The 13,849-nt window shown below is 37.9% G+C and overlaps 1 protein-coding gene across 4 annotated transcripts in view; it reads left to right on the plus strand.

The window, feature by feature from the left end:
- Positions 1-13,849, plus strand: part of TENM1 (teneurin transmembrane protein 1) — a 227,757-nt gene that overhangs the window by 84,445 nt on the left and 129,463 nt on the right. For all 4 annotated transcript variants that reach the window (XM_042825108.1, XM_042825109.1, XM_042825110.1 and 1 more), the window contains one exon: positions 9,583-9,821. In XM_042825108.1, the coding sequence (XP_042681042.1) occupies positions 9,583-9,821 (239 nt within the window). The remainder of the gene's footprint in view (positions 1-9,582; positions 9,822-13,849) is intronic.

A 13,849-nucleotide genomic window follows, 5' to 3' on the forward strand; every position in this document is an offset into this window, starting at 1 on the left:
TTCCTTTTTTTTTTTTTTTTTTTTTTTTTTTTTTTAAGTTTTCCAGATTTCATACTTTTTATGAGGTGTATTTTCTAGTGTAATTTCTAGGTACCTATTTAAAGCTAAAATCTCTATAACTGGATAGTGATGAAAGGGCTGTGCAGTGGACTAGGGATTCAGACTGGAATCCATGCTGCTGGCTCCCCTTTGGCAATTCACTCCCTCTGGGAATTTCCCACATTCCTGACCTCTAGTGGTTGTTTCAGCTGTTCTGTGCACCCTCTGTTAGCTGGCTGCAGCCTCTCCTCAAGGTGACTGAAAGGAGAATTGGCAAGGCTGTTCACCAAGGTGTATCTGCAGTTGGTGTGAGAACAAGTGACATAGTAGGGCAGCATTGTAATAAAGAACATCTGTGGTCACTGCTTCTCAGAAGGCTGTAGTATGCAGCACAGCTTTAGAGAAAAAGAAAAGATAGCAGCTTGTTTTTTCCTGTCTTTAACAGACAGTGATTCAGCCAGAATTGAATAAAAATATTGGCCTAATATCTGGGTTCTCTTGCCTTCCTCCAGCATTGATGTTTATCTGTCCATTAAAAATAATCCTGTAAAATAAAGGGCAGCATGTCAATGGCGGCTGCATTTCTGTGCTAAGTCTTTAATAGTGCAGAATCTACCTAATATGTGCATACTAATACATCTAAGTAGATTTTTTTTTTTTCTAATTTGGAACATTTGCAATCAAAAAGAAGATTTAGAGACAGTAATTTATTCCCTGCTGTAATAACTGGGCGGAAATCAGAATGCACATGTTCAGCTTTTCTATTCAACCGTATCTCCTGTTAATCCATAAACAGCACATGTGTTTGCATGGTTTAGCTACAGCCACGTAGTATTAGAGATTTTTCAGACAGAAAAAGATTCCCTAAACCTAATCGTGTGACTCGAAATCCTGGTCACTCTGCATACTCAGAAATGAGGCAAGTTTATGAGGCTGCTCATAATGTGCCATATTTATGGAAAAGAAAATCCTGTAGTTCTGAAAATGTTGAACATACTCTGATGGGGCTTGTTCAGCCTGGAGAAGGCTGCAAGGAGACCTCATTGCAGCCTTCCAGTATTTAAAAGAGGATTATAAATGGGAGGGGAATCAACTGTTTACTCAGCTAGATAGTGACAGGACAAGGGGGAATGGTTTTAAGCTCAAAGAGGGAAGGTTTAGATGGGATGTCAGGGGAAAGTTCTTTACAGAGAGTGCTGAGGTGCTGGAACAGCTGCCCAGAGAGGCTGTGGATGCCCTGCCCCTGGAGATGTTCAAGACCAAGTTGGCAGTGGGCAGCCTGGTCTAGTGCCAGTGGTGGCTCTGCCTGTGGCAGGGTGGTTGGAACTCAATGATCCTTATGGTCCCTTTCAACCCAAGATATTCTGTTATTCTATGATTCTATTATTAGAGTTGTACTCCTATGCAGTTGGTCTTTGAAACCTACTTCAGGCTGGAAGAGCCTGTAGTAAAGACATTTACTGTGATATGTGTTCAAGGAAGCTTTCTGTAGCCTAAAACTTGGTTATATGTTTTATTTAAAAGGGCAATTCTGAAACTCAGTTTTGTGGGCTGATCCACAAAACGTTCTTAGCAGCACCCAGCTTACTGGCCCAACTGTTTATAAAGGAGCAGAGCAATGGCTTGTGCAACCTTTGGCAAAGCCAAGAGCAGTCCAGAGCTCTGCCACTGCCAAATTCTTTGCCCTCCTGGTGGGTCTGACTCTAAGCAACCAAAGTGAATGCAGGAATTAGGAAGGCCTTAAATCTTTCAGGTACAAGTCATAGAGTAGCTGCAGATGAAGAAACTGGAGACAAACTGTACTGTAGCTGCAGAACTTACAGCAGCTCACTGTGCCGGCTGACCATTGTGCAGCCTTCAAATGCACGTGCAGACTCTGCCTGTGCACCTGCACACAATTGGAAAAACAACTTATTCATTATTAAAATGTCTTATGAACATGCAGTAATTTCATTCTGTCACACAAAAAACTAATTTATAAGTATTATGAGAAAAAGACTGAAAAGACTTTTCACACCACATGAAAACACAGGAAACATTGATTCTCTTCTTCAGGATAACATTATTGGGCTCATAGATAAATTGATTTCTTCTACTCCCCTAGAATAAGTACTCACAACCTATTGCCTGTTCTCTTCCTTTCCGATAAAATAATTGTTTTTTTCAAGTTTCATGGACACTTTGCTCTAATGTTTCAAATCTTATGATTTACATTGTCATTATCTCTGACAGCGCCATCTGAACATAGCTTACTGCTTTTTATGGAATTTGTATTAAATCCTGACAATTCAGCGCAGTGTTTTTCATTTCCTCCATGCCCTGTTAGTTGGCTTAGTGTTTGTTTCCATAAATATCTCATTTTTACTTATTTTTTTCTTTTTTTTAAATTTTCAGTTCAGTTAAATTTCAAAATAAGAAGAGAAAACATCAGATATGTATTATTAGCTTAAATTATTCCTGATGTTCCCTATAGTATATTGCACACCCCCCTCCATAGATAAACATGCTTATTTTGGGTAAAGTTTTACATTTAAATTGCCTAAGGATTTGAATTTTTTTTTCTGTCTCCATATCAAGAATTACTTCATTTTAATTTTGTTTCAGTGTGCTCATTTTTACTCCTGTATTGTGCGTTAGTATTTTACATATTTGCTTGTCCCATCCTTTTTTAAACCCAATTTTTTTCTAGTTCCTATAACCTATTTAGCAGTGTTGGCAGTAAGGTTAATGCTGTGCTGAATGGACTGAAATCTCCCTTCAATGCACTGGCAATGAGCCAAGCACTGTGAAAAAGACAGCTTAATTTAAGCAATCTTATCACCGCGGTAATAGCTCCTCTAAAGGGACAGTAAGGTACCAGACCATGAACCTGTGATTCAATTATCATTAATTCATATAAAACTTAGAAATACTAGAATATTAGGAGAAGTATTTGGGGTTCAAGGCAGTTGTGATTTTGCCTTAGTATTCAGCAGTACTTCAGAGTTCTCAGGTTTGATTGTGACTCTGAACGGTGACGTTTTGAGAGTTTATTGAGCTCCTCATGTAGGTGGTATCATTCTTTTTTTATCATGTATTTATGTGAGGTGCAAGTTTGAGGCTCTGGGTTTCTGTTTTCCTACAAAGGTCATCTTGTTTGTGATGCATTTTAGAGCAGGGGGGGTCTTAGCAACTATCACTTAGCAAGGGAGAATTCAGTGCTGTGGTTTTTCCTTGTTCTTTTTTAATCAAACTCATAGTTATTCTTGCTCTTCAAAAATGCATTGATAGCCTTTCAAACCGCAGAAATCTGTACATACTCACTTTCTGTTCAGGCTGTAGTACTGCTAAAAGCAGAAATAACTACAGAAAAATGCATACATAGGAGTACACAAACATTTTAGAGTGAGCTCTTGAAAATTTTTTATTTCTCCTTGGTCTCTTGTTTGAGCAACCTGTGAATCCAGCCCCCAGTGAGGAGATACAGGAAGTAATTCTGTGCCTACTTTGTTTCCCAGTTCAAGTTTTGCATAGTGAACAGAATGGCTTTTATAGGTCCAGAAGCATGCAGGTGTTGGTGATCATAAACCTCCAAGCAATCATTTGAGCAGTGCAATTCATTAGGAACCTGTTTGTGAATGGAGCCTTCCCCTGGTTAAATGGCCGTCCTCATGGTTATTCCAAAAATATAAATGCAGGGAGCTTCATTTATGATCCTTCCAACATTCTTTGGTATTTGCTATTTTGACATTTCTCTTGTAATTTGTTGTCTTCTACTTAATTAAACAATAAATCTAAGCTGTCGAGAGACTGATCGTATTAAAAACCAACACGTGGCAAGGGGTTTAAATCCAGTCCAACTCCTGTGTGTTTTCACCATGCAGAAGATCTAAAAAAAATTAAGGCTTCTAAACTGTAAAAGACGAATTGAAAAGAGTAAATATGACAATGAACTGAAAATAAAAGCTGTAAATATGACCTTAACTTTAATAATGCACGAATGAAACCATTCTTTACAGAAATAAAAATGTAAACATTTGTCAGCTACAGTGAATTACAATTTTAATGTCAGCAGCTCTGGCACTTGAGGGTCCTTCTTTTGAAAAATTTGAGACCCAGTCACTTCAGTCAATGAGGCGATTGCTCATGTACTCTCTGTAAGGCTTATTTGGGAAAAGCTGTGGTTTAGATTTCCCTGGAACAAGATGATTGTATATGCATGTGTAAGTGGTTTTATGCTGCCTTAATGTAGTAACTTAGGCTGTCATGCTGCATATAGTGTTTGCTCATTATTTTGAATAATGGAAGAGGAGATGAAGTAATAAATAAAAGTAAAGTTACGTTGCTATTTTATGGCCACCAATAAGCAAGAGCACCTGTTATCTTTCTATAAAACATAGTATTTTCATTTACAAAAGCAGAAAGAGACTAGAGTGTAAATCTGGAAGGAGAAAAAGAATTCCAGATTAATACAGCAGGTCTGTGCTGATTTGGAGAACAGACACTGCGCAGCAGAGAGAGTCACAGATCTGCAGAACAGCCTATCATTTTATTTGTGAAAGAAACATAGGTATGTGGAATGTTATTGCCCTAAAATGTGTATCTATTCCCTAGCTTGCTACTTCTAGGAAATCTGTTTTGGATAACTAGATAATACTTTCCATAGGAAATATGATACACATCTCATCAAGTAAGAAGTGCTGATAGTATCATTTGTCACTTTAGATTTACACCTTGGCTTTTGACCGTACAGAAGTTTGAGCATAGATGTAGTAATAAATTCAGCTGGAACATGCATGAATACTCACAGGAGGAAATTCATGGCAAAGAGAACCATGGCTGCCTGTCTACTTTAGTTATGTCATGTTCTTTTCTTTTGGTCTACGTCATACTTTTAACCACAGATTATAAAGGAAAAAAATACGATATTAATATATTTATCCTTCTCACTTCATGGTTTCAAAGTACTCTGCAAATATTGCATACTATTCTTTACAGAAAAGATGCAAATGTGTGTTTATAAATCCTGTATTTATATAATTATTGTCCCAGATTTCTTCCAAGGACTTCAAAGTCTCATCACATGCTTTGCTGAGCTGACTCGCCTACAGCAACAACAGGCAAGTGAGTCAGCACCGTGTCACTTCTGTTGGCTGTGCTGAAGTGCTAAGTAAGGGACACAGACTTTACATCTTTTAGCATCCAGAGTCACAGGGCAAGGTTTTCAAACACCAAGTAAACAGTGGTGAATAAAGGGAAACGTCAATGATTGAAAACCAAGCCCTGCTCAAAGAGGAAATCTTAACAGAGCAGTTGTACTCCCAATGACAAATTTCTGCTGTCCTACTGAGATTTAAAGGTATTTCAATTGTACACATAAAATTAGAATGATTAAAATAAATTAGATAAATACTGTTCATGGCCATTTCCCTCTTCTTTGACTCAGGCATTTTGTTTCTTTCAGTCCTTGTACGCAGAGAGGCAAAACAGGCATACCACTGCACCGGATAAAATTATGGGTCAGATTTTTTCTATAAGTCATATCATATAATTCCCATACTGTTTTGCTGGGTTGATTTTAAAGAAGACAGGATGATTAGTGTATCTTTCTGTGTTAAGTAAATGCGTTGTTATTATACTATATACCTCCCATACCATATCTGTCACATCTTTATACTAAACTCTTTGCTAAATATGGGAGATAAAGGAGTGACTTACAAACAGATGTCCATATTCTGATCATCATGTAAGTTTAGAAGTTTCCTCTTTTTTTCCTCTTCCATTTCTGACAAGGAATAGAATAGATAGAAAATGAGTAAAGAGCAAGTTTCTGCTTCTTTCCAGTGCCACAGGAAACACTTTTCTAGAAGAGCCAGGTAGTAATGGGTTTGTTTGGGATTTGCCCAAGTAAATTAAAAGGGCAGCTGTTTCAGTTCCAGTCCCTTTTGATACCAACTTTGCATATATTTTCATTTCGGCAAAAATCAGAATTGTTCTTATGTATTGACAGCTACGCCTCTGAAAAATTCCCCTTGTACTTCTTCTGGTGTCTAAATCAGCCTGTCCTGCTTGGGGAACCACAACAGCGAAGAACTGAGTTTGCAGACAGTTGCTCATTGGAGCATTGGCTCCAGTTGAAGTTACGAGTTCGATAGAATCTTTTTCCTCCTGTTATTTTTGATTGAAAGAGTCCAAGGATTGGATGCTTTATTTTTGGAGAGATGAACAAGTGGACAGATAGGTGAACTGGCATGGTGATTGTGAAGTAACTTGACTTCGTGAATGGGTGCAGATTATGTCTTGTTCCTCTTATTCCTCGTCTTGTTGAGGATATTATCTTCTTGGTTTTGAAAGTTTTTGATGTTTTTGTGAATGCTTTAGAACTTCCCCCACTTAAAACAAATGATAATGTAATATGTTCTTTAAATTCTCTGATTTATTTTTATTTGTTTTCAGTCAAGTTAAAAAAAAAAAATAAAAAAGCTTTACCTTTTCTCTCTGATCGAATAGTAAGGCTCATGCCAAGCTGCATATAAACTTTTGAACTGCAGTTTTTATTATTTTGCTCCTCAGAGGGAGCCTGATTTTATGGAATTGATAGCAACAGCTTTAGCGTGTCTTAACAACCTTTGGGAGCAGCAATGTGCTTAGACAGATGAGGAGTCATCTGAGTTTATGAGAACGTAGTTGCAGTCTAGCTTTGGAAATCTGTCTTTGTGCCACCAGTGTTTTTCAAATTCTGTCGAAGTGTCTTTGGGCATTCAATAAACTCTCTCAAAAAATATGAAATGCATAAACAATTGTGATTTTTAACATTTTCTCGACATTATTTCACTGGTAGCTCTCTTATTCACCATGATCTCAATTTTATTTGAACAAGTTAGAGCTATGTAAATTCTCCTCTGTGTCAGTGTAGTCATCTGTCTACAAGGCTATGAGCTGGATCCAGCATCTGTCTGTACTTCTGCTATTAAAGAAACCCATCTGCATGCTAGTATTTTACCACTAGGCTGTGAAGCCACATTTTTAAATCCTTGTGCAAAAGAATGAAAATATTCCTGCCTATTGATTGCAAGTCTATTAGGAGTAGTAATAACTTAATAACTTCATAACTTCTGGTTCAGCATCTCTTTCCCTTTACCTCTGACACCTTTTGGCTGTGCACCTTAAAGGTCAATCAGTGCTGCCAATATCAGACCATTTTGCAGTAATTTCCCAAAAAATTGAAGGGAAAAAATATCACATAAGTGGGTCTCCTTAGGTTATTTATTAATAATGTAAGGCAATTGAATTACTGTTAACTGATTAATATATGTAATCTTTGTGCATGTTGCTATGTACATACGTGTATGTATAATATATGTACATGCTGGTATAATAACACATTTCTTACTTTATTTGATTAGTCACCTCCCTAGAAGATCACTAGGACTTTTGAATTTTGCTGCAATGTTCTTATCCACTGCAAGTCCAAGTGATTATGTATCTTGTAAGTGCTGACTAAAAAGTAAGACCTCATGTACTTGCAGAAGCCTCCATGTGTGACGATGAAGCACTGAAACCAAAATAACCAACTGTATTCTGACGATCTGATAGGAGCAAAACAGAATATATAGTCCTGCAGACAGTGGTGTTATTTCTTGGAATTTATTATATTCCTATATTTGAATTTAGAGTTTTTGAACTCACATACTCAGTATAGATAGCATTACCATGTTCAGAGCATTCCCATCTATCAAATAAGGGCCATAGAATATATATCTACAACTACAGAAAGGAAAGGAAATTAGAGTCAACTTTGTATAACTTCTGGATGCTGTGCTCCATAAAGTTCAGTTGTCCTTTTGTTGGTTGAGTGCCACTTACTTGTGCAATAAGTATGATGCAAGAATGACTGGTACTCAGTGTCAGTAACACAAAATTTCCTGCTTGTGGTTTGTCACAGGAATCATAACATACAGGCACTGTGAGTGCAAGCTGGCCACTATCCTTGTTTGCTTTCTTTTTTTTGTGGAATTGCCTGAGCAATGGGCTTTTTACCAGTACAAACTGCCATTTTGGAGAACCATAACCTTTCTTTCAAAATGTTACAATGGAGATACATAATACCATACTCATTACACCTTTTTAGCAATTACCTTTTCAGGAACAAGTATTTACAATATTCTTGAACTCAAATGTCACAATATAATTATATTTCATACTCTCGAGTGTTTGATCCCGTGCACTTCACACTGTGGATGTAGCACTGGGAAGACTCTGTACCAGCCCAGTGCTGGTCAACTGTCTGAAGCTGAGAATGTGCCTGGGGCTTCTGACTTGCAGACATCCAGTGCCTGATGCTAGTCCTTCAGTTCTGGCACACACAAGTCGCAGTACCTGGGTATACAGAAGGGATACAGAGACCCAGGCTGAAGCAGCACCTCAGGGGAAGTCCTTGTTATGCCAGCTGTGTCACATCACCACCTCTTCACTTCACACCTCTGCTTGGGGCAGAAAGCTGAGATAACACACACCTGAAGCAGCTGAGGGAATGGCAGGAGACCTAGGTGTGCCTCCGTCAGAAAAGAGTGCACTCAAGATGTTTAATCGCTCATATAAGGAATGAGAGACAAAGAACATTGGTGTTTTCAAAGGAATATTTGGTGTGATCAGTCCTGATTTTGTCCCGTTCTACCACAATTTCAGAGTGCACAGCACTCTGAGTTATTGTTTCAAATTAAACATTCTTTCCTAATCCCCTTGGAGAGCTCTGAATGCCATCCACCTTCCTGCAGGAAGCCACTCTGTATTTCTGCACCGGCCTCCATGCTGCGCGGCCCACTTCTGTACCTTGTTTTTTGTGCTAATGTAGATGCTCCCTATTTTGTCTTGAAGTCAATCAGCCCTGCAGCCTTCGCTGAAATTGGTCTCCAAATGAATTCGTTCTTAGCATGATGAGAATCACCATAATAAGCAAAAACGTTTGATGAAAAACTGCTCTCAGAATAGCTCAGTTAAGAATACTAGAGAAATCGTACTTACAGGCGAAAGACTTTCAAAATTTATTGTACTTTTGATTTTCTACTAAGTAGACTCTTACTACTTTTCCTTTTTTTTTTTTTTTTTTAAAGGATGTATTTTGGAGAGAATCCACAATAAAAACAAATACTCAAAGCGGGGATGGCTTTTCCCTTTCTTTTCCTGGGGCTCCTGGGGAGATGAGCGCAGCTGGCTGTGTGTCTGCATGCAGAGCAGATGCTGCAGGCCAAGTCTGCATCCCAGGCACGGCTGTGCCAGCAGCACAGGGCTGGCACCTCAGGCTGCCCCATCCCTACACTGCTCTGTGCCGGCAGCTTAGGAGGTGTTCATCTTGTTTTTGTTGAAAAGCTGCTGGAAATCTTGCTGTGTGGTTACAAAGTCATATATGCTTCTAGAGCAGAGAATGTTCAACTATATCTTTTCCTGACTTTTGTGTTTTCTGTAGATATATGCACTATTTATCATGCGATGCTTAATAGTGCCTTTTGCTCCTTGCAGCACAAACTGGTTTTTACAATGTGGTTCTTTGTCTTCTTTTTGTAGGCATTTCCTATTTAAACATGGATCGGGGTCTTCAGCAATCTTCAGTGCAGCCAGTCAGAACTATCCTTTAACATCCAATACTGTTTACTCTCCACCTCCTAGGCCTCTTCCTAGAAATACCTTTTCTAGACCTGCCTTCACTTTTAGCAAACCTTACAGGTGTTGCAACTGGAAGTGCACTGCTCTGAGTGCTACTGCCATTACGGTTACGCTGGCGTTGTTGCTGGCCTATGTTATCGGTAAGCCTCTCTTTCTTTTCTATGCTGAGTTGTTTGTACCTTTTCTGCTCTGCTGTCATGCCTGCTTTTACTCTGAATTACTCTACAAATTGTGTTTTACTAATAATGTTTGCCGTGGGATGCTTTGCGAATTCTGGCGAGCAAAATCCCAGGTTGGCCAGAGGTTGAACACAGAATTCTCGTTAACTTATTGCATTGTTAACCTCGATGCTGCCTAATACAGAAATAAATACTACTCAGGATGACATATTTATACCAACAGAGGACTCCTACTGATTTTAATTGCTGTGATATTTTTCTTAAACATCTGATTTTCATATGAAGGCTTACAACATTGTTTCTCTTAAATGTTTGTTCTGAACAGCTATCTGTAACTCTAAACAGTATTTTGGTTTGCTATCATATTTCGTTTCTTCAATCTGATCTGTTTAAATCTTTCCTATTTTCCCTTTAATACTCATTTCACTGACTAACCTTGCAACTAGCTCTAAAATGATGTAGTGTTTTAAACCATAATTTCTACATATTTTCTAGAATGTATTTCTGTCTTTATGTTTGAGAACAATGTGACATAGATTGAAGTACAAGTACTTAATTTCAAACTCATTTTTGGTAAGTAACTAATTTTGCAATTTTGTTGGCATGATAGATTGGCAGCATTTATCACTGTAGCTAGAAACTCCTTCCTTGTTTATTTTTTGAAGGTGGGCTTCGAGTCTGTGTGATTAAAGCCATACATGAGAGAAAAATGTTTTCCTTACTGTATGGCATTTTGGCTGAACACCAACTGTAATGTTCTTTCAGTCTGAATTGAAAATGTTATAAAAGGTTCATTTTATCAAATGTTTCAAGGTGAGCAGAAGCCAGAGTATCCCCACTGTCTTGTGGTGTGAGTGGGAACAATTCTGAGTTTGCCCAGAAGCTGATACTTGGTAAAAGTGGTACAGATACTGAGATGCAGCTCCATGCAGAAAAGCAGCCATTGGTTTTCTGCATTCCATCCATAAGCTTCCATGATGAAAATGATGATGATGAAAATTCCAGTCACTTCCGTTTCCCATTGTATCTTTTGTCCCATGGTGACAAAGTTCTTGTTGTTGGTGAGCTGCTCATGGCGAGGGATTTTTTTCTGACATCCTGATCTAATGCAGATGGGAAAGCAGATTTGATCGTTTCTGGTGTATGATTATTTGAAAGCACCTGAGGATCTAGTAAGCTACATTAATTGCAGATTTACATAACAGCTGCTGAGCATATGCCCTCAGTTAGGACTGGCTGTATAATTTTTGCAGCCTCATCTGCTTGCTACATATATATCTCACCAACACTGCTTCTGTTTTATCTGAAGCACTCTGTGTTTCATCCCTGCTTAGATTTCAGTCTCTGCCACTGAATAGTTTTTAACTTTCTTGAGATGTTCTGCTGTAAATCATTGGTCTGAGAAGGCTGTAAGTGCTCAATATCACTAGGATGTTAAAAACTCTATACGAGCTGCCTGTAGACATGTCTTTCTCTTAAGATTGTAACATACAAGTATGTTTTCTTGATTTAGGCAGAACTGGGTAAAATTAATGTACCTTTGAATTGCATATAAATGATCAGTATTTCTAGATATATTTTAGACATAAAAATGTAATTAGGAAAACATGAGTTGGAATTAAGGTTAAAAACCGTGGCATATTTACAGCAGAAACCCGGCTTTCTACATTTTGCAGCCTGGAAGACCAGAAATTCAATGAACCAGAAATTCTAACTTAAAAGATTTTCCAAAATGCCATTATTTTCTCTTATTTTCACCAGATTTTTTTTTCAGTTGCATAAGTTTTTTCCTGTAAATTTGGCAGTTAGCTTGTTTATTCCAAATTAATATTCTGCTGCCCATTTCTGGTTGGTACATTTAAATGCATTTGTGATCTGCCCTTAATTCTTTCCATTTGATTAGATATGGATACCAGCATATGAACTGATTTCAAAGTTCAGTTGCTATGTAGGCTTTCATATTTTGCATTCCACGTTAAGAATTTAAATGTGAGTGTTTTATATGAGAATAAGTGGATGTATGGAATCAGACAGCATGTAACCTGTGTGGTTAGATTTCACTGCAGCAGGTATCTACTCTTTGCTCACCATGCTTAACACTGCGTTGGCTCCCTGAGTCCTTGCTCTGGAAAGGGTTTCCTTCAAGTCAGAGGGAGTTAGGGCCAAGCAGTGGCTGAAGACTTGGAGCCAAATTGTGCAGCAGAACTCACGGTAAACTCAGAGTCAGACATACCTGGGATCAACTCCATGGTTGGTACTGGAAAAGCAAGGCAAATTTATTTTCAACATTATGTTTTATGGTATGATCTGCACTAAACTATAATGATCTGCAATTTCAAGCCAATTGAAGGTAGATCAAAATTTAAGATTAAGGTTTTTCTTCCCCTTATCAACTTAAATGTGCTTTCTTCAATACCTCGCACTACCATTAGATGCCAGAGCTACATGTTACTGTCAAAACCAAACTCAGATCTCAGCCTCGAGTTGGGATGTTCCCAAAGTCCTGGAAAATCCAGTGCTTCTTCCAGACCAAAAATGTGCAAGTAGTTCTTGTAGTTGTGAAGATCTGAGACCTGTGCAGACCAACGTGCTCTGAGCTGTGATTTCTTTCCATTTGAAAGATAAAGTATTGAAATACTTTTCTATTTTTCAACCTTTCCCCATTATCAGTGAGGCTCAAAAGAGAAACTTCACCTGAAAGCAAATACTTCTGCATTTCCTCTCTTTTGAAGTACTGGTCAGTTTGGAAAAACAAATCTCTCTGATTCCCTTGGTGCCCTGTAAATCAGTGTTCTTATTACTTGGACCTTGCTGAGATAAATCTGTCTGCTACATGGGCAGTAAGAAAATTATGTATAGAACCCCAAAAACAGTTGTACAACAACTGATTTATTGAAAAATTTTAAGCAGAATATTTAGTGCATCGAGTGAAAAACATTGTCACTTCAGCAGGAATAATTTCCACAGATAAGTTTTAAAGCCATAATAGTTACTGCAAAAAATGCCTATTTCGTACAGCAGCGTTTGGTCTCTGTGAACGTCTTGAATTACATATATTTATTCAGTAGAATAAAGCATTGTGCTTTAATTTTTTCTCCTGTAATTTCATACATGTTGACAACTTCAGTGCACTCACACCAATTTCTCCACCATCAGCTGTTTCAATCAGCAGAGCTGGATGCGTGTCACTGGGGTGGGCTCAGGTACTTCTGCAGATGGCACATTCGAAAGGGTGGGAAAGAAAACTGAGTTTTCTTTAATAACATTGGGAAGTACTTTTCAAATAGCCTTCAGATTTGGTAAGTAAGGTGAGAGCTAGCAAACTGTGCACATATTAGTGGCCAAAGGCTATAAATAGATTCCTAATTATCAAATGAAAAATGAGACCATCTCTGTGTGATTCAATGCAGTTAATAGTCTCTCTGTTCATCTATTGGTCTGTGTTGGTATAAACGTGTAAAATATGTTACCTTTTTCAGGTGATGTACTAAATACCCTCTTTTTTCAATCTCATTGTAATAAAAGCCTAAGCAGCCATCATTAATGAAAGAAGAAAAGCAAGCAACATTTAAAAGTGTACAAGGCAAATGCAAGAGATAGAATAATAATGGCACTATTTTTCTGTAGTTTTCAGTACCCTGCCTTTTCTTTTTTTAAAGGCAATACAATATTTATGATGTGCCTGATCACCTACCTAGTCAGTTATTTTTAGCCCATTATTAAATAGGAATTTTCTTCCACGACACCTTCCGTTTTTATCAGCAGATGATTTGGACTTGCAAATCATTGGTCCTATTGATTAAAGGTGCTGAACTCCTACGGTTCCCATTGATTTCAGCAGGAGATGCAAATGTTCTGTGCCTCTGAAAATTGGATCCCATGTACTTAGATGTAACCATCCCTGACTTCAAAATGACTATTTTATATACAAATGAATTCTCAAGTATGAATGTGAAGTTGTCCCTATTCTTCGTGATATTATCTCTGAT

The sequence above is a fragment of the Centrocercus urophasianus genome, unplaced genomic scaffold (genome assembly GCF_019232065.1).
Source record: "Centrocercus urophasianus isolate 14NV4802_14NV808 unplaced genomic scaffold, USGS_Curo_1.0 seq_24, whole genome shotgun sequence".
Taxonomy (NCBI): Eukaryota; Metazoa; Chordata; class Aves; order Galliformes; family Phasianidae; genus Centrocercus; species Centrocercus urophasianus.